The following is a 24,917-nucleotide window of genomic DNA, read 5'->3' as shown; positions in this document are numbered from 1 at the left end:
GGTACGAAGAAAAAAAAACGAACCGTGTGAAGTCTAAGCAAAATACCACTCAGGGTCTGTTCAAAAGAGGATCATAAAACTTGGGTGATTTTGTCTTTGAACCACAAAGGAAATTAAATCTTACTTGCCTGTAGACAAACCACCTGCCATGCAGATTTGCCAATGGGGCTCAAATATAGGGAATGCTGCAAGCCAACCAGCTGTTGATTTTTGTTTTGAGGTAACATCCCCCCAACCATACACAGGACGCGTGCTATATGCCCAACGTGCAGTCTGAACAGTCTCCACATATGTTGACCTGCTGCAAAAACTTAGTATGTGATGCTATTACCTAGAAGAAAAAAAGACAAATCTGCATTGAATGCAACATAATTAAAATGACTAGATAAAATCATCATTTCTTGAAAATTATCAACACTGAGAGAGTACACAAAGATACATATCAAAAAGCGTACAAAGATTGCCTAAATTTTTTTTAGGAACTAAACTCAAATATATGCATAGTAGCAAACATTTACATGATTACCAAGACAATTTCTTGAGAATTTCAAAATTGAAAGTTCTTCAACAGATTTGGGAAGAGTTTCAGCAAGTTTGAAAGGAAAGAATAAAAGCTAAAAAATTGAAAAGTTATGACCATATGACAAAAGTATCATGATGAATTTAAATAGGCAAAACTAATCATATGAACTCAACACATAGCAAGGATAGTGCAGTAAAATGAAAATATGTCTGATAATGACAACTACAAGCAAAAGTAGTGGAACAGTATTTCAATTGCAACCTTCCCCACATCATATCAATCCCTTTATCTTAAACCAGCTAAAGCTTAAAGAACTCTTAGTTTTAAGGAAACAAAGTAACCAGCCTTCCATCATCACGTATAGATCCTTGATGCCAGAGCGGACTAACTTGAAATCCCTCCTCGACACGCCTGCCAAACTCCTATAAAAAGTAACCCACATAAGTTTGGTGAACTTCCATGTATTAATATAGGAATATTAACATCAAAGCAAAGATTAAAGCATGGTCAGAATAAAAAGGAAAATAAGGAGGATAAGTCCAAGATATTTATGACTTGTAATCAACACAAAGTATATATGTGAAAATTTAAAATGTAATATACCACCCTCCTTTCCCCAGTTATAGGCATTAATTTTACTACAAATATTACAATTTATACAAAAGTCAAACCTAGGTCCTTATTTATCCAAGTGTTGTGAAAGGTGCCAAAACAAGAAAATATTTTTTAATAATTAAATTATGAAATATTTTCTCCTAGACTTTTGTCACAAAGTAACAATATGAAAAGACAGTTTTTAAAAAAGACCAAAGAAATACTTAAGATTTTGAGAGGTGAAATTTGGACCCATCTGCAAAATTCTTAATTCTGAAATTTGTACTAAAACACTGAAGTTGACTTTTTATTCTTTTAACTAATTTTAAAGAATTCAAATAGGGGTGTATTTGCTTATTTACATGTAATATCTTAAGTAAATGGGGAATAAAAATAAATAAGAACATTTAAGATAAAAGAGCAAGGGCAAAAAGGTAATTTTTCCATGGCCCAATTCACTTTGTAACCTCTTTATAAATGCCCCTAGGGGTTATGGAAAAGGAGAAAAGAAGGGAGAGAGGGGCTAAGGCACGGTGGTACGAGAACAACCTGAGGAGTTGCATAGTTGATAAGCGATTAATTATGGTTTTAATAATTAGGATTAGCCTTAGTTATTTATGAGTAATTAGCTATAGGTTTCATAATCAAAGTTAGGTTTTCTTAAAATTAGTTGTTTAGCCATGTAGTTATGGCTTCTGCAAATTAGTGTTGTATTAGTTTTGTAAGTAATTATGGTTTTGATTATTAAGTTTTGAGTCATGATCAGGGTTACCGGAAGCTTCTTAAGTAGGTGGGAAGTGCACTTCCCGGAAACTCGCTTCGGAAGCACGATACTCCTTCCGAAATTTTATGGGAATCTCAATTCCCCCATGCTTGTTCTATGCTTCCTATATGTTTTTCTCACGTTTCTTTTCATGTTTTTCATGTATTTCCTCTCATGCTTCCACTCACTTTCCACGTACTTTCGCTAAATTGGTAGATTTTGACAAAATTTTAACTTTTATTGAAAAATCATGAAATATAAGAATGATCAATTTTATTTTAGTTTTTATTTGTTTTTTGTTTGATTCCTATTCAGTTACCATATTGCTTCATTTTTTATTCATATTTCACTTTCAAATTGATACTTCGCTTCCTATAAATTTTAAAATGCCTTGCTTCTCGCTTTTGTTTCCCTTATTGTTTCCCGCTTTTGTTTCCTAGTTTGGCAACCTTGGTCATGATTAGTTCGACCATGGAATTATTTTGTTTTGATTAGTCATAGTTTTTCATAATTAGACATAGATTTTCTTGAGTAAACTTCATTAGACGATTGCTATAATTCTCTAATTATAGTTAAGGTCATAATTATTGCTTGTTGTTAAGGCCTTGAATTTAGGTTACTTCTATTTTGAATAATTTAAGAGTTGATCTTTTGCTTAAGTAGCTTTTGGTAATTATCCCAGTAAAACTCAATAATTGATTTTCAACTTTCATATCTTTTTTAAATTACTGATTTTTCACAAATTACGAAGTTTTATTGTTATTGAATGTGGTTTAACAACCACTTTCAAGATAAACTGGTTTTCTAAATTGTTTTGAAAAACCATCGGATTTCCTCAATTGCTTCAAAAGTGATTAGCTACATCTCTTATAAAGCTAATTATTGTTGTAATGCCTCGAAATTTTAACCCAAATTTATGAGGAATTTTTTTTTATATATAACAGCGAAAACAAGTAATATTATGGGGTTAAGCATTCCGGAACATTACAGTGAAGAGCAAGCCAAAACGTTTATTTCATTTCACTATCAATGAATAATGACATCAGAGCTTTAAAAATATAAAATGAACTCAAACTATCCCTGAAACAATAAATCCAAAAATCTCGATCCGATGCTTTATCCCGCAACCGCTCATAAACCTTATTCTTTACCTGAAAAATAGTAAATTGATTGGAATTGGACTACAACTGTCTAAGTAGAAATTACTGTAATTTTTTTCTTGCAGGTATATCATGTGTCAAGTATGTGATGTGGGTGTCGTGAGTGATTTTCAGCCTATACAAGATCAAATAAAGAAATTACACAACAACAGTAACATGTATATCATTTAACTAACGACCACAACATTAGCATAGATAACATTTAGCTAATAAATGCACATCAACAGGATTCAAACATCTCACATGTTACAATTTCTAAAGTATGCTAAAAGTAAAGAGATACATTCTGAAATGACTGTTTAACTATGAAACTACAATCCAGTAATTCAACTCAGTGTGATACCTAAAATGTTCTAATTGATGTTTATCTTTTCTTATCCCGCGGGTACACGCGGGCCGAATCACCCGTAACGGAAGAGAACATTCGGGGGTTTATTATTCATGGGTGTTTTATTAACCCGAACGTTCTAACCGAAACTTTAAATCCTAAGGGAGCGGCCAGTGACCGAGAGAACCTCCCAAAGGCCAAAACTAAAACAGGATGCATCCATAACTTCAGCAGAAGAACAAAGAGCTACCACCTATGACATATTGGTAGTCCGGGTCCCCCCAACTCCAAGGACTGGAGACCAATGAGTCACTTTAGCTCGAAACAGGAAAACACGTCCCCGAAGTTTTGTACCACCTACCCTCTCCAAGGTAAGCCTGAATCTGAGTGGGTTAATCTTTTCATTTATTTAAATTACCCAAACTACAAGGGCATTTCCCCAAACTACATCCTACTATCATAGTAGTAAGTCTCCAACCTTAGTCATTTTACCAAGACATACACCTCCCTAAATTTTCTTTTCATATTGATTGCACAAACCCACTCAGAGTGCTCCAGTACCTTTAAACCAGTCAAGCACACAAGCCCCGATACCTTTAAACCAGTCAGGCTACAGAATTTAAATTTAAGTTTTTCATCAGTATTATGGTTATTACCCAGAGTGTTTCGGTACCTTTAAACCGGTAAGCATCGATGCCCCGGTACCTTTAAACCAATCAGGCACACAACACTTAAGATTAAGTTTTTCATCGGTTTCATTGCCATAGGACACAAGCTAACACTCCAAGTACCCACATCGGGTATTTAACCCATATTGCCCATTAGGCAGGGTTTCCCAACAACTCAAGACATATTCTTATACCAACCCTGAAATGGACATGTATTCACAGATATTTATTTATATGTTGGTCACTAACCAAGGTTAAACATAATAAGCATGAACTATGGCATAATCAAAACCCCTGTATGTGCATGACATAATATAACTCGTAACTAGAAACATTCACATGCATGTGGGTCTTTTTAATAAAACATAATTGGCACATCGGCATATGCTAAACATAATGTACATGGTATTGTCAACTACAAATGCTCTTAAAATAACGAACACATAGAGGCTACATACATGCAGTCCTGATATAGTCAATCTATTGTGCGTGTGTGGTACAACAAGTTGCGGGTGTACAGTGATGAATGCAATGATGGTTACAGCAACTATAAAGCAGATTGCAAATTTCAGAGCTACTCAAGCATGTAACCACATTGAACTGGTGAGTACAAGTGCATACGACAATAAAACTGAGAATCCCTCTTCTCACCTTTTTTTTTATAACACACTCATATCAGAATTATGGATATAGTATACCATGGCATAATGTCCAAGTTGAGCATGCAGATTAAGGGTTCAAGTATTGAATTCAATTCTGAGCATTCCGAGCAACGTTTAATATGTATACGTATTTCAAAATGTAAGGCATGCCTCAGGAATTATATGTACCAGAAAATATGCTTAAACACTCCCAGCTTTCACCCGTGAGCTGACTCAAAAGGAAATCTATATTCTGTTGTAGTTCACACCGATTAGGAAGTGTACGCAATAAACGTGGAACAACTATTCAAATTATAAGGTTGATTGTGTATAAGACTCATGCATTCAGGCAGACTCTGACATGACAGTGCAAGATTGACAGGCTATATTGATAAAACAGTTAACATGAATATCACAGGATGTGTACACTTGCAAGCAGTGTGACACATTAAGTTATCATGTATTAATCATACCCGACATAAGATCTACACATAAAGCTAACAGTAAGGGACTGAACATCACCATAGAGAGAAAATCAACCAACACAATTACGTTTTTAAGTCAACACAATCTGGCCAATCTAAATGAATGTTGAGGGATTTACAATAGGGCAACACAATGCTTATTACCACAACTGATAACAATATAGCTTTCAGGAAAGTCAGAGTACCCGCATAACTGATTTAATAGAGGCATCACGTCTAAATCTCAGGAAATGCTAAGAAGACCTTTACATCCGAATCTACCATATGGCTACCAAATGAAAACTAAAATTTATAACAGGAATCAAATTACTGATCATGAGTTGAAATCTGCAAGCATTTACGTATACGAAATTCATTCATTTTATATATATATATATATATATAGAGAGAGAGAGAGAGAGAGAGAGATATGTGTATATATATATATATATCCATATATCGTGGCAGTCGAGAATCCAAAACCAAACCCTTCTACCCTTCTTATACTTCTTTGACAGACTTACAAAACCCCCAAATCAACGATTTGGGGTTTCGGTTTGGGGGTTCACCGTGAAATCCTGAATTTTAAACTCACAACAGACATAGCAACTCGATTCCCCCAGATTTAAATCCATGCCTATCACTCTATCTCTTTACTATTGAAATTCCAAAATCCCCAAATCGAAGATTCTGGGTATTCGGTAGCTTAAACCCTAAATCCCCAAAATTTCTTGTCGGATTTGGGATTCATTGCACCCGTAAATCCCTGTTCACTGCACCCGCACCCCATGCTCGACCCACAGAATACCCAAAAGAAAAAAAAATAGGAAAACCTACATGTTCCGACGACGAGGAGGTGGCTGTCGCGGTCAGGGAGATCGCCGGCGTCGGTTGCTCCTGCTGGCAAGCTCAGGTCGAGAGGGACAGGGAGGCAGAGAGGCAAAGACAGAGAGAGAGAGAGAAAGAGGTTGATGATGCGAGAGACGAGTCCGCCAACCTCGGTTTCTCCGTTGTCGAGCAAGGGTTCGAGAGGGACAGGGAGACAGTGAGTGCGGGAGGAGAAAGAAGAGGCGAGTGGGAGGAAGAGAGGTGTGAGAGGAGAGTAAATAGGGAGGGTGGCCCTGAAACGGAAGGAGGCGGTTACCTTCCTCGCTTCGCCCGGCGGCTGTGCACACAAAACCTTCCCCTTTTTCCCTATTTGCTGCGTTATGGTTCTCTCAGAACCCTAACACCCATTTTATCGGGTAGGGCCTCTCTTTTTTTTTTTAAACGCATAGTGAGTTGTGGGGCATGGATCAACCGGATCCATAACCCGCGATCTAGCCACGGTTTGGATATGCGGCCCATCGATGGTTTGGGTCCGATATTTGGACCCATACGGATCCATATATATTTATTTATACTTAGTATTATTATTACTATCTTATTTATATATATTACATCCCAATTGTGTATGGTTTCGGTTTGGCCACCACCGAGACCCGCGCCCCAAATCTTTAATGAAACCACCTAGTTGGGCAATTTGGATCTGTCTGAGGATTCAAAATATTACAAGCTTTAAAATACTATATTCTTAATACATTTGGTTTATTCTTCGATATGATCTTGTGGGTCTTTCATAGGTTAATATAGATCCATTTACGTTAACCAAAAATTGACATAACTTATTATGGGTCTAGGATCCATTGTGCTTCGTAAACCCTTTTAATAAATTCAAATCTAGGAATCCGAAGTTTTGATCATACTCTGATTTGGAACTATGGATCCAAATTAATTATTATGGATCAAACTAAATGTACATTGATCCTTATGGTTTCGATACAAGGATCCAGATTAATATTGAAGTTCTGATATCGAAGATCCAAATGCAATATTGTGGATCCGAACATCACCTTAAGTTGTACCAGCGATCCGATATCCAAGATCTGAATGGGATATTGGGGTTCTAAACAGGATATTAGGAATCCAACATTGAAGATCCAAATAGGTTATCTGCGATCCAAATACGAATAAACAATTAAAACAACACAAATAACCTCGTACCAGCTTAACGACCTAAATTTCAAGTTTATTTGTCTGATAAAATTCACGGGTATTACAATTGTTTTAAGCAGAGTTACCGGAAATGCCTATGGAATAGGGGAAGCGCGCTTCCGAAACGCGAGGAGAAGCGCAGGTTCAATTGAGGAAGTGTGTCCCCCTTTAAAGGGAAGCGTGTACCCCTTTAAAGGAGGGCGTGTTTCCTATTAAAGGGGTATGTGTCCCCCTTTAATGGGGGACGCGTTCCCCGATAAAGGGGGGACGCGTACCCCTTTAATGGGGGACGTGTACCCCTTATAAGGGGGATGCGTGCCCCTTTAAAGGGGGGCGCTATTGTGGAAAGAATGAATTTGCCCTTAAAAAAAATTTACACATGAATTTGTTTTTTACTAAGGATAAAATGGGTATTTTACAAAACTCGTGAAAAAACAAAACTGAAAGGGGCTTAGGGTTTTGTTTTTTCACGTATCATCTCTCTCTCTCTCTCTCTCTCGAGTTTTCGGCGACCTCCGAGTTCCGATGACCTCAAAAAATTCCAGTGACCTCCACAGACTTCCATCGATGAAGATGTTCAGGACCTTCAGGTACGCTATATCTTCTCTCACCCTCTCTCTCTCACGCTCTCTCACTCTCTCTATCTCGAATCTGTTTAGCCTCTCGACTTTTTTTTTCCTTTTTTTTATGAGTTCTGGATCCGCTGGGTCCTCGGTGAAAAGGGGATGGCAAGAAGCAAGGGTTAGGTTGGAGGGATCGACCAATCCCAACACGAAGCAAGGGCACACTAGGCACGGGGTGACCTCCGGCCACAAAGATGCAAAGGGAGAGGTGAAGAGTTGATGGCGGTTGGGTTATGGCAGATGCGAACTAGGGAGAGGAGGACCTCTGACCACATGTCGCATGGCAAGTGGCGGTGTTGGGCATGGGGGTGGCTCGACAGAGACACATAAAGAGGGAGAAGGTTGGGGGAGGAGGCTCCAACAGGGAGCACCACCGGTGGGTTGGGGCTCGCTGGAGGTAGAGATGGTGGTGTGTGAGGCATGCACGCCGAGGGGGGTGAACCAAGAGGGTGAGAGAGGGAGAAGAAGAAAGCAGAGAGAGGGTAAAAAAAACACAGAGAGTGGGGGTTATAGATGATGGTGGGTGCCTTATTGTATGGGTTGGATCCAACCAACTGAGATTGGGTATAAATGGGGGTTAGAGTGGTTTGGGGTTGGATCCTTATGGGTCCAACCCAAACCGAGTAGGTGAGAGGATGGTTTGGTGGAGGCTTTTGGTTTGGGTTGGATTCTTATGGATCCAACCCAAACTAGGTATTTAAGAGGCATAGTGGGTTGGGTCCAAATGATGTTTATTTTTTTGTTTTAGTAATTGGTAAATTATGAGAGCAATGATTTCATTGATTTGTGTTCTTCACTCTCCATCATTTGCTGTTAATAATAGTTTGTTTTTTGTTTTAGGCTGATTCCATGTGGTGAAGCATAATTCTTTTGACTCTTGAAATTTCAAAAGTTGAATTATTTCCGTATTACATGGAGTTATTCACTCTAAATGATAACCACTGCTTAGTTTTTTAGTGTGTCTAGATTTCTAGATTAGCAAAAATGTATTTGTTGAGCCATCTGAGTTTTCACTTTCTGTGTTTAGAATAAAAAATGACTTCAAATTAATTACTACAAGTATTAGGCTGAAGGTAACTTGCCCATGGGTAGTAAGAACTGGTACTTGATGTGCTGCATAATCAAGCTCTTTTGTTATCTACATTCTTTTTTATTGTCATCCATTTGTCCGTGTGAACTTGTCTCAGTATAAAGACAACCATATATGTTTTAATGGTCTTAATCTATTGAGAGTTGAGAATCTGAAATGCATATTTATGTCTCAGATTACATTTACCTCACCCAATTCCCATTCATTGTCAATCTGAATTTTGTCTTTCTTCATTGTAATGTTGTCTTTGTTTAACAATTTTTCATAAATGCAATCTTTTGAAAGAACTTCCTTTCTTTTTCTCTTTTTCTTTTTTTATTTTTGTCTGCTTCATCATAGTATATTATAGATAGATCTTTCATCTTTATGAACGATGCTTATTTAAAATTTTAAAGTGTTTTAGGTTGATTCATATACTTTTATGATGTAGGTATATTTGTCTCTTCTTTGCTTCATTAATGCCATCAGAAGCTGTGATCACGACAATTATGATGACGATGATGATTATTTGTACAAATTGGACTTGGAGCATGAAATCGTCTAGTGGTGTTGGGAATGACAATGCAAGAAAGGGCAAGGGGTCTTCTGATTGTCCACAGTTTGAGGACAAAAAAGAAAATTGTCTTGACGAGGAAGATGAAAGAAAATTGTTTTGACGAGGAAGATGAAGAAGAATATGACTTTAATGACTATTATTCTGAAGATGACAAAAACGATGAACCACCTAGCATGCATAAAACAATTGTCCTATGGCGTCATGTATTGAAACAAAAGAAGAGTGGGCAAGGAAAGCAAGGTTGAACCCACAGGCACTGCAAAAATATTTATCATGGGTCATATACTCGAGTTTTTGCACATCTCATGGGATCTCCAAAGAGACAAAGTGTTGGGATTGCCTTTTGCCCTGTAGTTGCAAAAAATGTAGAATTGGCAAGAAAAATTAAGAGGCAAGTTCGCTGAGTCGAGGTTTCATCAAGTGCATTTGAGTTGAGGAGATCAAGAATTGATAATCCGAAGAAGCTTATTAGTATGACTACATCATCTAGTGGAAGCCGAAAAACAATTAGATATTTGTGATACCTTTAAAAAAGTAGAAAGAGATGATGTAGATCACAAAATTATCAGATTTTTGTGTGCAAATGGCATACCTTTCAATGTGTTTCGATCACCATATTGGGAAAAGATGATATCTGCAGTTAGTAAATTGTCTGGATATAAACCCCCATCATATGAAAAGCGCAAACAACGTTGCGTGACAGTGAGAAAGAGTGTGTTCAAAGGGAGTTAAATAAATTTTGAGAAAAGTTTGAGTTTAGAGTTTTCATTGTCTCCGACGGTTAGCCAAATATCAAGAACAAACACTTGATAAATATACTTGCATAAAACTGTTTTGGCTCGATGTTCTTACATGCAAGCGATGCAGCAAATTGCAAGTTAGCAGGTGAAGAATTAAAACAAACGTACAAGTATATTTTTTGGTTACTTTGTGTTGTGCACACTTAATTTGATCTTTAAGGATTTGGCACATGAGTTTCATTAGTTGGGAGAAACATATTTGCAAAGTAAAGTATATCACAAATCATTCAAAAGCACTAGCAATCTTTAGAAGCAATGAAAAATTAGAGCTAATAAAGATTGTAAAAACAAGGTTTGCTTCACATTATACTACTTTAAAGCGCTTGATTGATGTGAGGGAGAGCTTAAGGCTCACAGTAATTTCAGATAGATGGAGCGAATGGAAGCAGTCATGCACGGATGAAACTATGAAAAAAGGGTTGTTACAACAGAAACAATTGTTCTTGATGAAGAATATTGGGATTCTATACATTTAGCATTATTGATTACAAAACCCATATATAAGATGATTAAATTTTGTGATTAGGAAGGCCTTATAATTGGTGAAGTATATGAAGGCATGGACAACATGTTGGGGGAAATCAAAGACAATCTAAAAGGACAACCAGATTTGTATGAAAAGATTCATCAGATTGTCTCAAATAGATGGGATAGAATGAATGTGCATCTCCATAGTCTAGCCCACATGCTAACTCCAAAATATTACGAGTCAGAGTATCTCAAAATCCCAGCAGCGGGGGGGGGTCAAACGAGTTTCTCCTGGTAAAAATTTTATTCTATCTATTTAATAAACTTTAAAGTTTAATTATTTTATTATTTCATTTGTATTTTCTTGTTATAGTTATTAAATTTTTTTTTTTTGCAGAAAAGGATAATGATATCTTAGACGATGCCATTTTCGCGCTTGAAGTCATATCTGCTGGAAATGAAAAGCTATCTACACTTTATAGGTCACAACTTGTGGCTTTTGCATCAAGAGGTGGAAGATTTAGCCGAAATGCAGCAAGAATAGATGCATTGAATCCTACAATGTCGGTGCCTAATTGGTGGCGTTTTTATGGTGGCGATACACCTGAGTTGAGAGCATTAGCCATTAAGGTTTTATCTCAACCTATTAACACATCTTCTGCAAAAAGAGTTTGGAGCACCTATAGTTATATTCACAATGTTAAAAGAAATAGGCTCAATGAAGATCGTGTTGATACCTTGGTATATATTCATTCCAATCTTCGATTGATTGACAGGTATAATTAAATTGTGTTGTAATTTTGTTTTGGTGTTTTTTTTCTCTTTTTCTATCATTGATTGTTTATTAGCATTCTTATTTTATATTCTTGTTATAAAAAGGTGCAACAATCGCTACCAAGAAGGACCTAGTCGAAAATGAGATATCAATCCAGAACTTTCTATTGTAGAAGAAAATACGTTGAGATTAGAGGTCATGCGTTGGAAAGATTTGGATGACAGTGCACAACAATCAAGCACTATTTCCAAATCCAAAGATGCACAACCAAGAGCTCAATTACCTCCAATAATCATACGTACAAAGGAAGTTGAAGAATATACAAATCAATCCAACTCAGCTAGTAGAACTATAGATATACAAGAGCGATCATCAATTCCTTAAGGCCGGATTGATCATTTCTTTAGCAAGAGACCTAGGCAAAGTATGTCTTGTGCTTTTTATTTTTACTTTTTTCTATATATGTATTTTTTATATTTTAAATTAAGGTTTTTGAATATTTTCATTTTTTAACATATTCATTATAGAAAATGAAGGAAGGAGCAGAAAGCATGGTCGTGGAGGACAAAAAGCACGCAATGATGCAGAAAGTTCTCGATCTATTGCTGACTTGAAGGGAAAGAAAAAGATGACAGATTAATGAACTATTGAATTTTTAATTATTTTTTTGATGATGTAGTTGGAGTAGTCCAACTTAGAAACTTTTATGTTACTTTTTTTGTTATGGTCTTGTAATATTTTGTTGGTTTGATATGTATTTTTATTTTGAACCTTACATGATGAAGCGAAGTAGTGAATTATGTTAATTTTAAATTTATAGTTTAGAACTTTATAGCTTATAATTTATAGTTTAGATCTTTATAGCTTAAAAATTTAACCATATCTTCATGTAATCTTTGAGTTTATTGATTTCTCATTTTCTATGTTGCAGAGATCACAAGATTTACAACAATCACAACATCAAATAACAAGTCATTTGGTTCTTTCGTTGAAAAATGTATGCTTTTTAATCAAAATTATTTATTTTCTTAATGCATTATTTAGTGCTTGCATGCATTTGTTAAATGGTTGCAACAAAAATGTGAATTATGATCTTCTCTTGATATATTCTTTTTTAAATGTTTGACGGTTGCAATATGATGCATTTGTTAGATAATTGCAACTTATATTATTTAGTCTTAGATACATGTTTTATTTTGTCAATGATGATATAAATCTTATTTTTTTTATAAAATAAAAATATATAATTACATTTTCGCTTCACTTTCGATTCTTATTCGTTTTCCTTTCGCTTCTCACTCGAATCCTGTGTCGCTTCTTTTTTTGCTTCCCTTTCGCTTCTCACTCGAATCCTATCGCTTCTTTTTTTGCTTCCTAGGTCGCTTCCGGTTTGCTTCCTAGGTCGCTTCCGAGACGCTTCCTGGTTCGCTCCTAAGTCGTCCCGCGCTTCCCGCTTCCTAAAATTTTAGAAGTTCCTCGCTTCCCGCTTCTCGTATCGCTTCCTGCTCCCGCTTCCTCGATTGGCAACTTTGGTTTTAAGTGTCATTTTAGCTTTATTTTATCTTAATTGAGTTGATTGAAAGTGTGTTATTGTAGGTGCGGGTGCCACACTTTAAAAAAACTTGGGTGCGTGGGTGCAGGGAGGGTATATATATTAACAGTTTTAAGTTAACATTATGTGTATGTGCATGCATTTATGTATATATATATATATATATATATATATATATAATTGGACTTGGTTAGGGTTAATTGAATCTACTTTTGGACAAAAATGAACCTCAGTGTGGTTGACTTCACCTGACATAAAGGAAGTCATGTCAAAGTGTCGCACCAGCACCCGCAACAAAAATGTGATGTCTTGTTAAAAGAGTCGGTGTTACATGGTTTGAAAATCTTTGATTCTAAATTAATTTTTTTATTGAATTAAAGTATTTATATTTAAGTATTTGTTCTTACAAATGCAAGTGGATTGTCGACCGAATAGTGTATTTTTAACGCCCCCAAAATCATCGACTTGTAACTTTTAAAAAAAATTCAAAGCCTTGTAATCATTACTTTATCAAAGTTTAAAATAGCAGTTCAGCGAAAAATAGCATTTGAAATAACAAGTGCACGGACCTTAGGCGCATTACGGATGAACCTTTAACATTACACAACGAATTTTTGTAACTCTATACATTCATTGAAACCAAATAGATTCAAAACAAGGTTTTAAATAATTAAAGTTTATACGACAAGTGGAATCTCAAAGAAACCCTTATTTCAAATTACAAAAAATGTCCTTAAGAATGAAACGTAAGGGAAATAGTCTCATCTTGATATCATCACGTCATCGTGACATTGCTTACCGCACTGGCCTAATCACCACATGTACCTATGAAACGAGGTCAGATTGATGAAAATCTAGTAGGTGCATAGATATAACAATTCAGAATAAGATTAATACATGCATAGTTTCATTCGTGATATATAGTTCAGAATAATTAAAAATGAGCAAGATAATATTGTTTCAATATTAGTTGTCCTGAGGGTACGCACAGGAAAGAACGTAGAAACAACTCAGACTGCTCGGAGGTTTGTTATGTTATGTATTTTGATACCCCGAACCACTAACTTAGTCTGTTCCTAATGGGACGGTCAGTGACCGAAAGAGGATTCCCCAGAGGAATTCGTGGCAAGGGATGCATCCAACTTCTGCAGAACTGCATGAGAACTACCACCTAGCATATTTTTTGGTAATCTCGTCCCCTAACTCCGATGACGGTCGACACCGAGTCATTTGCTCGAGGAGTGTAATTAACTACCTGTCTATCAGAGTTTTTGTACCATCTCATCATCTCTCTTGACGAAATCAAGAGACGAATGGGAACGTCAGGTTCTATTTTAACTGACGACTCATTCTGCATACTTTGGTCTTTCAAACCAAATCGAGCATCTTACCTGTGAAGGCGATGATCACCATTTATGTGATTTTCTTTTTTATCATTGTGTATTTGCACGCCACGAGGTTACCATAAACCTCTCATATAATCGTCGTAGTACTAGCATGTTGTGCATGTCTGATAGTACTACTACGATGAAAAAAGTATCGGTTTCTTAGAAAGAAACCTCAACTTTATTGTGTTATGAAAAAAACGATGTAACCATTTTAGTTTAATTCGACATGTTCTGGTCTTTCAAACCAACTTGAGCATCTTACCTGTGAAGGCGATCATCACTATTTATATAATTTTCCTTTTTAACATTATGCAATTGCATGTTACGAGGTCACCATGAACCTCTCATCCATTTATCGTAGTACCCACATGTCGTGCATGTCTAATGGTACCGCTATGATAAAAAGGGGTATTGGTTTCTTAAAAGAAACCCCAAACTTTGATTAGAAAGTCTCAACTCCCCGTACTCTTGGCAGGGGTATCCGAGTTATTCGAATATCGAACAAAGTCTGTATGTACATCTTCCTGCCATGCAGGTTCGAGAAAAAAGCTTGGTTGCGAATAAGCAACCGTCAGGTATTCGTTTTTGCTTTTCAAAATCACGCACATTTCAAGTACTGAAATCCCACAAAAAATCCTTTTCCTTTAAAGATTTGGTGTACATGCGCAAATCCACGTCTTTAAAAGCAAACGTAGTGCAGGGTAGGAAAGAGTATGCAACACTACGTACCTTACAAGGTTATATATATATATATATATATATATATATATATATATATATATATATATATATATATATATATATAATACATATATCACAAAGTGTAAGCCCGTACACATTACAGCAGAGTGGCAATGTAAATGACATAAAGCAAAACTCAATGTGTGAAACCAACATCAAGCTAAATAAATTACATAATCAATACACGAGGTATAAAACTGTACCTCGACTAAATAAATTGAATAAGTAGTGCACGAGGTACGAAACCGTACCTCAACTAAATAAATTGCATAAACAGTGCATGATGTACAAAACCATACATCAGCCAAATAAATTGCGTAAGCAGAAGCCTGTGCACGTAATAGCGTGTCGGTAATGTAAATGACATAAAGCAAGACTAAATATGCGAAACTACGCATCGAGCTAAATAAATTATGCAAGCAGAGGCCTTTGCACTTAATAACGTGGTGACAAAGTAAATGACATGAATTTAAATGGACAAGGATATGCAAAATTGCATCCTTGAGTTAAAAGCATATATAGGCATATATTTAATATATATATATATATATGTTAGAAGTGTTCTGCCATTGTCCTTATATGCAACTTTCCCCTACCTCAGAGATTGTCGAATTCGCTGACGATTCTGAGCATAGGTTATCAAGGGCTCGTGCCTCGGTGCGTGTGTCAAGTTTGTTGCGTTGATGGGGTGCGCTAAAAGTATTTATCATAATACAAAATTAACGAGGGAATTCTTTTCAAAACTATACAAGCATGCCTTGTTTGCGTCGCAGGGGTCTAACCCGACCCTTATTCGAGTTAACCGGCTACATCGGGTCCAAAATCGAGGTGAACCGAGTTGGGACCTAATGTTAGTCGAGCTTGACTTGGCTGAAGTTAACTGGCCAGAGGCAAGGACCGAGTTGTGATCGGTAAAGACCGAGCTCAACCCGATTAAGTCTACCCAACATGGTTGGGCTACTGCCACAAGCCACAGGCCACCATCGAGCCAGACTCAGTTGGGCCCAACTGAGCCTGGCTCGTTTTCGGTCGGTTGAGGAAAACAAAAAGAAGGGGAGGAGGTGGGCTCAACAGTCAGGCCAAGCCTGGCCCCTTTACCTAGACGGTACTGAGCCTAAGCTCGGTCCTCCAGTGTAGAGAACCGGGCTGGGCACAGTTCAGACCGAGCCCAGCTCAGTACGTTCCTTCCTCTGGGCGAATCAAGCTGGGCTCAGTTCAAACCGAGCCCAGCTCGGTAGGTCCCTTCAGTTTGCAGTTAAAGGGGCTCAAAGAAAGGATAGGGGACAGGAGGGCCGCCCCTCTTAAATGTGCAAACAGAGAGAGAAAGGAGGCAAGAGGGTCGGTGCCCTCCTGCAAGCATCGTTCCAAAAAAAAAAACACAAAGGTCTACTTACAGTGCGGTGGAATGCTCGATGGTCGAGCCTCAACCCTTCTCGTTCTGGCTCTGATACTAAAAGTTGTAACGCCCCAAAAGTTCAACTTGAGATAAGAAAATTTGAATAAAATTCTCTTTGAAAGTCAGAGTTTGCAGCGAAGATTTTAAGTGATACAAAAGGTTTTCAATAAAAAGCACAAGTCGATTCTTCTTAGTACGTTAGCCAAAAGATCCAACAAAACCCCATTTCCCAACTCAATCCGACAGTGAACAAAAAGATAGAAAAGATTTTATCTGAAAAAGGTTTAGCTTGTACAGAACATGGGTCATCCACCCTAAAAACAAAAGTACAAAACCCGAAGCAAAATAGCCAGAACGCCAACAAGAGAGGTGAGGCCTTGATCATATAGCATTGCACCACCGCCTGTGAAGAGAGCCTACCCATCACCTATACCCATAAAAATGGGGTCAGACCTGTAAAAACTGGTAGGTGTGCAAAAAGAACAAGAAGAACAACTAATCTAAAGCATGCTCATATCTAAGCAGATAGAACCTTACGATAGAAACCGATGCAACAGGCAGAAGGAAGTGACTAACCAAGATTGTGGCAAAGCTAACATAAGTATCATCATGAGCATAATCAGGCTAATCGCACACTGATAACCAATCTAACTATAATCAATTGCAACAAGGTTAATCATGCATACTTTTTAACTATAACAAGTAGCAAAACAGTAGCACGGTAAAACATGCAATCAGTCTCAAAAGCAAAGAACTACTGTGACATCACCAAGGTGTCAATCAAATAATATTGTGAGCATGTCATATTTTGTTCTGATTATTAATTGGTCATTGTGGGTACGCATAAGGCATGAAACGTAGAAACAAACGAGATCGATTCGGGGGTCCATTATGCTATGTATTTTATTATACCCCGAATTAATGACTGAGTCCGCTTTTAAGGGGACGGCCAGTAGCCAAGAGAGTAAGTCCCCAAAGGCGAACAGGGCCTATGGATGAATTCAACTTCTGCAGAAGTGTCAGGCGACTACCACCTAGGATACTTATGGTAGCCCCATTTTCCCTACCTTCGATGACTGAGAAAAACCGAGCATTGCTCGAAATAGCCATTATTGGCCTGACCATCGAAGTTTTTGTACCATCCATCATCTCCCTTGATGAACCATCGCGAATAAGTACGACAAGGGGTTTTTCTTTATCGTTGTCTTATTCTATATGCCCTGATCTATTCGACTCACTCAAGCATCTTATCTGTGAAGGCGCATGATTACTATTTAATGAATGTCCACAATTATGCTTTAGTGCATACCATGAGGTTTATCCACCTTGTGTTACTCATCGCAGTATCACACATCATCGCCAAGGGATGCGACTACGATGATAGCCAAGGGCCATAAGGAGGTACCCAAAACACGCTCAAACATATCAGCATTCTCGAGAAAAACCTGGGCAACAGAAGCAACGGTATAACCGCAATTTATATGACATAGGCAAGAAATAAAGCAGTAAGAGCGTAAACAAGCAAATCAAGAACAAAGCCAAGGCGCGTAAAGCGCAGGGCAACAGAAAGTAAAGTGTTGAAAAGTAAATAGCCAAGGCGCATAAAGCGCGGGGCGACAGAAAGTAAAGTGTTGAAAAGTAAATAGCCACAGCACATAAAGCGCAGGGCAACAGAAAGTAAAGTGTTGAAAAGTAAATAGTCAAGGCGCATAAAGCGAAGGGCGACATAAAGTAAAGTGTTGAAAAGCAAATAGGACAAGGATCAAGAAACCGCGTCATTGAGTTAAAGGCAGAAAATCAAGCCTAGGCACATAAAGATAAAGTGCAGAAAGATAAAGAGGACAAGGATCGCGAAACCGCGTTCTTGAGTTAAAGAACGTACATATATAACTTATATGTATACGTATATAATCGTCCTCTTATTCGATTATCTTTTCTTTAGTTAGTTTTGTTCATTCAAGGTCCTTTTATGCAACTTTCCCCTACCTTGGGGGGTCGCGAGTTCCCGAACGCCTGCGGGCGTAGGTGCGAATGGTCTCGGGTCATGGGACACGAGTGTGTATAGTCGTGCAACCTGCAAGCGCAAAAAGGTTAGCGTGAAAGCCAAAGTCAAAAACGGGTTTGGCAACACCTGCAACGGTACCGAACCACTAAGACAGGCAGGGAGCTCTGCTCCCTACGAGAAGGCAATGGAGGGAGCAAGACAAGAGGAACAGGGGAGCAGAGCCCCCTGTCAACAAAAAAAGAGGGACAAGGGGAACAGAGCCCCCTGTCGACACAACAGATGGCAGGGGGCTCCGCCCCCCTGCCGGCAACCAAAGAGGGACAGGGGGAACAGAGCCCCCTGTCGACAGAGCAGATGGCAGGGGGCTCCGCCCCACTGCCGGCAACCAAAGAGGGACAAGAGGAACGGAGCCCCCTTGTCAACACAGCAGATGGCAGGAGGCTCCGCCCCTGTGCCGGCAACCAAAGAGGGACAAGGGTAACGGAGCCCCCTGTCGACACAACAGATGGCAGGGGACTCCGCACCCCTGCCGGCAACCAAAGAGGGATAGGGGGAACGGAGCCCCCTTCTCGACACAGCAGATGGTAAGGGGCTCCGCCCCCCTGCCGGCAACCAAAGAGGGACAAGGGGAACGGAGCCCCCTGTCGACACAGCAGATGGCAAGGGGGGCGAATCCCCCCTGCCGACACAACAAAACGAGAAGGGATAGGGGTTTTACCTGGGAGCTACCGACGACGACTCTGGTGTCACCGACAGACGCAGAGGAAAAAGGGGTGGCGTCGGGGACGTCGGCCGAGGTCGTTGGAACGAAAGGTGGATGTGGTTGGTCGCTGGCGCCCACGTTGTAGGGAAAGGAAGAAGGTGGTGGCCGACGGCTTCAGTCGTCGGCGCTCGCTCGGAGGGGTTGACGACCACACCTAGGAGGACGGCGGTTGGAGGCTGTCAGCGCGGTCGTCGGAGAGAAGAGGTGGCCGACGAGTTCGATCGCTGGCAACTGAGGTTGGTGGCCGCAGCGGGGGAGACGGGAGGAGCAGAGAGGAGAGAGAATGGGCAAGGGCTTTTGCCCCTCGCCCGAGGCGCCTAAGCCTTTTTTAAGGCACAGGCTTCTCGAATAATCGAGAAGTCAGGTCCAGGTTGGGCTCAGGTCCAGGTTGGGCTCAGGTCCAGGTTGGGCTCAGATCCAGGTCCAGCTCAGATCCGACACCGCAGACCGACCGAGGCACGTGTCCGACACGTGTGAGACTCATTTTTTTTAAGTGGACTTTACACCAGCACCCAGACTTTGCTCATGCGATCCTATCCTGCTGAGCTTGCCTAGCCTAGTATAAGTCTAGATCCCTTGTCTCACACGTCTTTCAAAGTTCATGCTTAGCCAAAGTGTTGTTGGATTCTCATTGTGATCTTCATCGTCATAGAAAATGGCTACCTAAGCCTAACGTGAGATTCAGTTTTCTTGCACTTTTTGTTTAATTTATTTTGTTCATTTGTTATAAAAAGTGTGGATTTTTCTAACGTTTACTATATTTGTTGTGTTTTTGTGTTTTTGTGTTTTTGTGTTTGTATTTTTGTGTTTGTCGAGCGTTGGTGGTGCTCTACACCATCAACCTCACTTTTTTGTAGGATTCGTGTATAAGATATGATCCCTTGAAAGCTAAAGCCTAGACATCAAAGATTTTAAAGTTCCTGGAGTGGCTAATCCCTGCTCAACAGAGGAGGAAAGGCATGCTACTTGAAGAGCAGACCCCATAGCTCTTATGTCGTAAATTTGGATCCAATTTTTGAATCTAAACTTTTCCTTTCGGACTTACTCTTGTTTTTTCTTTCAAAATTTGGGGTTCCACACTAACATGTCCCAACTGTTAAATTGTATCTCATATATATATATATATATATATATATATATATACACACACACACACACACTTTGTAATACCCTCTAGGGGTAAAATTGTCTTTTCACATGTAACACACATTCACTTGAATATGTGTCTTTTCTTTTCTTTTTTCTTTTTTTGTTTTTTAAATCTTGGAAGGGTCCACATTATAGACGTTGGGCCCCTCCAATGGTCATAAATATGACCATTGGAGGGGCTCCAATGTCTATATGGGAGCCCCTCCTTGGGTTCCTTGTAGCCTATAAATAAGGGGTGTTTCCCCATTGTATGGTTATGCTTTATAGTGCTCTCTCTCAATAAAAGTTTATTTTTTTATGCATTTGTGCTCCTTTGTGAGTGTTTCCTTGTGTCTTTGTGAATCTTGTGGGTTATTCAAGTCATCTTTGAACTTTATTTTCTTGAAGATACTTTTACACCAACATCCTAAGAAACATGATGTGGGACATTAGGACACCCTTTCAAATGAAGTAGTTAGTCTTTCAACTTAACCTAAATTTTAGGGAAAAAGTAGGGATGAATGTGGTTGAAAGGAGATGAGTATAACTAAGGTTTTGAAGGCTCGTGTGAGGAAGAAATGGGGTAGAGCCTAAGTTCAGTATTTGTGAATCGATAATTAAATTAGTAAAGGTGGTAGGCAAAATTGGGGCATTTTGATTTTCCCTCAGATTAACAAAATGTAATGAAGTAGAGTTTTTTTCTTTATAGGCAAGCTGACGTTAGGTAGACCACCACCAGTTTATTAATCAAAAATCAATTACAATGATTTTAAAGGAAGCTAGTCCAAAAATACACAAAACGTCTTATTTCTTTGTTCCAATCAAGTATCTCATGAGTGTGTTGGGATAGGGAATCCTGCCTATTAGGAGGAATGTTTTTTCTGTCATATTAGTTTTAATTCTGTCAACTTCCCATCTTGACCCCTCACCAGGTACATGTATAGGCAATACGCATATTTCTTACACCTGCATGATCAACCTGACCTTTACTTACCAGTTCCTACCTTCCAACAGACTTCCCTGATTGTTGGGGTCGATGCAGAGGGAAGAATCGTCCTCTACTGGGAGGGAAATCCAATCCTCTTCTCTCAGTTCACCACCCCTGGGTATAGAAGACCAGAAACTTTTTTCGAAGAGCTGTTTTGTCTTGTTCTTCCGATTTTTTCGGTCTCCTATACCAATATACAACACACCTGGGGGTGGTCCCCCAAGGTGGCAGCCGAAATAAACAACTTCACTCTTTGGAGTCTGGTCAGATCCTGCCGAAATCAACAACTTCACTCCTTGGAGTCTGGTCAGATCCTACTTGATAACATCATAGGTAAAACCCTTAACCGGTATCATGAACATGGATTCATACAACAACAACAACAACTATGCCTTCATCCCAAAACAATTGGGGTCGGCGATATGAACCAACAAAGAAAATCAGTTTGTGGTCTTCCACATGAATCTTTCTCCTCCAATCATTTCTATCCAATGTCATGTCCTCGGTGAGGTTCAAAGCATTCATATCCTTTCCTATCATCTTCATCCAAGTCTTCCTAAGCCTACCCCGACCTCTTTTAACTAATATATTTTCCCATTTCTCCATCCTTCTAACTGGCGCATCATTAGGCCATCGCCGAATATGTCCAAACCACCGTAAACGATTCTCTCTCATCTTATTTTTAATGGGTACAACGCCTAGCTTCTTATGTATGTCCTCGTTCTGAATCTTATCTTTTATTGTATTTTCACACATCCATCTAAGCATACGCATCTCAGTTACACTCATTTTTTGAATATGATGTCTCTTGGCAGCCCAACATTCCGTACCATATAGTAAAGCGGGCCTAATTGTCGTCCTATAAAACTTTCCCTTCAACCGCAATGGCATTCTATGATCGCACAACACTCCAGTTGCACTTTTCCATTTCATCCACCGAACCTTTAACCTATGATTTAGGTCTCCATCAATTTCTCCATACTTTTGAATGATAGATCCCAAATATTTGAAACAATCATCCACCGGTATTTCTTGCTCACCAAGCTTCACTACACTCTCATCACTACTTCGTTGCTTACTAAACCGACATTCCATATATTTTGTCTTACTCTTACTCAACTTAAAACCTCTTGCTTCCAAAGTTTGTCTCCATAATTCTAACTTAGCATTAACCCCAGCTGTAGACTGATCAATCAAAACAATATCATCAGCAAACAACATACACCACGGCACATTTTCTTGAATTGATCTCGTAAGTTCATCCATCACTATAGCAAATAGGAAAGGGCTTAAAGCAGATCATTGATGTAACCCAACCGTTATAGGAAAATTGGTTGTCACCCCTCCACAAGTGCGGACATTGGTTACTACTCCTTCATACATATCCTTAATTATACTAATGTACTTGAGAGAAACACCTTTCTTCATCATTGTCCACCAGAGAACGTCCTTAGGTACTCTATCGTATGCCTTCTCTAAATCAATAAAAATCATATGCAAATCTTTGTTCCTCTCTCTATTTCTCTCAATAAGTTGTCTAAGAAGATGTATAGCTTCCATAGATGATCTTCCAGGCATAAAACCAAATTGATTCTCCAATATCATGACAACCTTCCTCAACCTAGACGCAATCACCCTCTCCCAAAGTTTCATAGTATGACTCATGAGTTTTATACCACGATAGTTTGTGCAATCTTGTATATCACCCTTATTCTTATATAGAGGCACCAGAGTACTCTTCCTCCACTCATTAGGCATCTTATTTGTCCGTCAAATCTTGTTAAAAAGATTTGTCAATCATTCTAAACCTTTCTCTCCCAAGCATTTTCAAGTCTCGATAGGTATACTATCTGGGCCAACTGTCCTTCTTGATTTCATTTTCTTCAAAGCCTCTGTAATTTCTTTCTTTTGAATCTTGCACATGAAGTCATGATTCATCTCATGAAAAGGAATGGACAAGTCTCCAAGATCCTGGGCATGACTTTCATTAAATAGCTTATCAAAATAATCTTTCCATCTCTCCTTATCTTTGACTAAAACCCTTTGTGTTTCTTTTTTTATACATATAATCATACCCAGATCCCTCGATTTCCTATCTCTCATCTTTACAAGCCTATAAATATTCTTCTAGCCCTCTTTGGTATCCAACTTGTCATAAACCTCCTTATATACCTTATCCGTCGTGTTTCGAACTACTTTTTTAGCTTCCTTTTTTGCTATCATATACTTCTCCAAATTTTCATTATCACGACTCTTACTTAGATTTCTATAACACTATCTTTTAACCTTAATAGCTAATTTGACATCCTCGTTCCACCATGATATATTCTTACCTAGTGGTACACCGCCTTTAGACTCACCCAATACCTCCTTAGCCACCTTTCTCATGCCACCCGCTATCTTATTCCACATTGATTCTGAATCCTCCTCGAGACACTAATCAGCTTCCTTAACTACCTGCTCTACAAACATTCCTTGTTTAGCGCCTTTCAGTGCCCACCACTTAATTCTAGGATCTATCCTATGTCTATCCCTTTTGCGGCATTTTCTAATTCTAAGATCTAAAATTAAGACTCTATGTTGTCTAGCTATACTTTCTCCCGGTATAACCTTACAATCGATGCAACAACCCCTATTTGTCTTTCTAAGTAGAAAAAAATCTATCTGACTCGTATTAACCCCACTTTTAAATGTTACTAGGTGAGACTCCATCTTCCTAAACCAAGTGTTTGCTAAGATCATATCATAGGACAAACCAAAATCTAAAATCATTTCTCCACTTTCGTTTCTTTCTCCTATACCATAGCCTCCATGGATACTCTCAAATCCATCTCTACTAATGCCTACATGTCCATTAAGGTCACCGCCGATGAAAAGTTTTTCTCCATAAGATATCCCTTGTACTACTTCATCTAAATCTTCCCAAAATTGACGCTTAATGGAATCCTCTAAACCTACTTGAGGTGCATAAATACTATTAATATTAATAATATTCGTACCTAATACTAATTTAATAAGTAAAATCCTATCACCCTTCCTACGGACCTCAACTACATTATCTATAAACTCAGAGACTCATAACAATCCCTACTCCATTCCTATTTCTATTTATTCCTGTATACCAAATCTTATATTCCTGAGGTTCTATCATTTTTGCCTTCTCGCCTACTCATTTGGTCTCTTGTAGACATAAAATATCAATCTTTCTCCTACACATAATATCTACTAACTCTACCAACTTACCAGCTAAATGTTAGAAAGTGACTTGGAATACATTGGGTTCAATAATGAACCCATACTTATGCACGTGGAGTGCAAATATACCTATTAAAGGGAAACAACATAAGCACATAATGTGCTAACACATAAAACCCATTAAAAGGGAAAAATATGACATAAAGTCATAAGTTGCATATCATTGAAGAATAATGGAGAAGGGGTAAAAACCCCATTACAATGGAGCATAAGC

The 24,917-nt window shown here is 38.5% G+C and overlaps 1 protein-coding gene across 3 annotated transcripts in view; it reads right to left on the bottom strand.

Annotated features, from left to right (window-relative positions):
• Window positions 1-24,917, bottom strand: part of VTE1 (tocopherol cyclase, chloroplast / vitamin E deficient 1 (VTE1) / sucrose export defective 1 (SXD1)) — a 66,777-nt gene that overhangs the window by 26,790 nt on the left and 15,070 nt on the right. For 2 of the 3 annotated variants that reach the window (XM_089982512.1, XM_089982510.1), the window contains exons 4-5: window positions 869-945; window positions 129-301 (exon numbers count right to left, since the gene is read on the bottom strand). In XM_089982512.1, the coding sequence (XP_089838638.1) occupies window positions 129-301; window positions 869-945 (250 nt within the window). The remainder of the gene's footprint in view (window positions 1-128; window positions 302-868; window positions 946-24,917) is intronic. The other variant, XM_089982511.1, reaches the window with a different exon arrangement.

This window comes from Nuphar pumila, chromosome 12 (assembly GCF_984573655.1).
Source record: "Nuphar pumila chromosome 12, dmNupPumi1.hap1.1, whole genome shotgun sequence".
Lineage (NCBI taxonomy): Eukaryota > Viridiplantae > Streptophyta > Magnoliopsida > Nymphaeales > Nymphaeaceae > Nuphar > Nuphar pumila.
The sequence above is the reverse complement of the archived record's forward strand: the minus strand, read 5'-3'. Positions and strand labels throughout refer to the sequence as shown.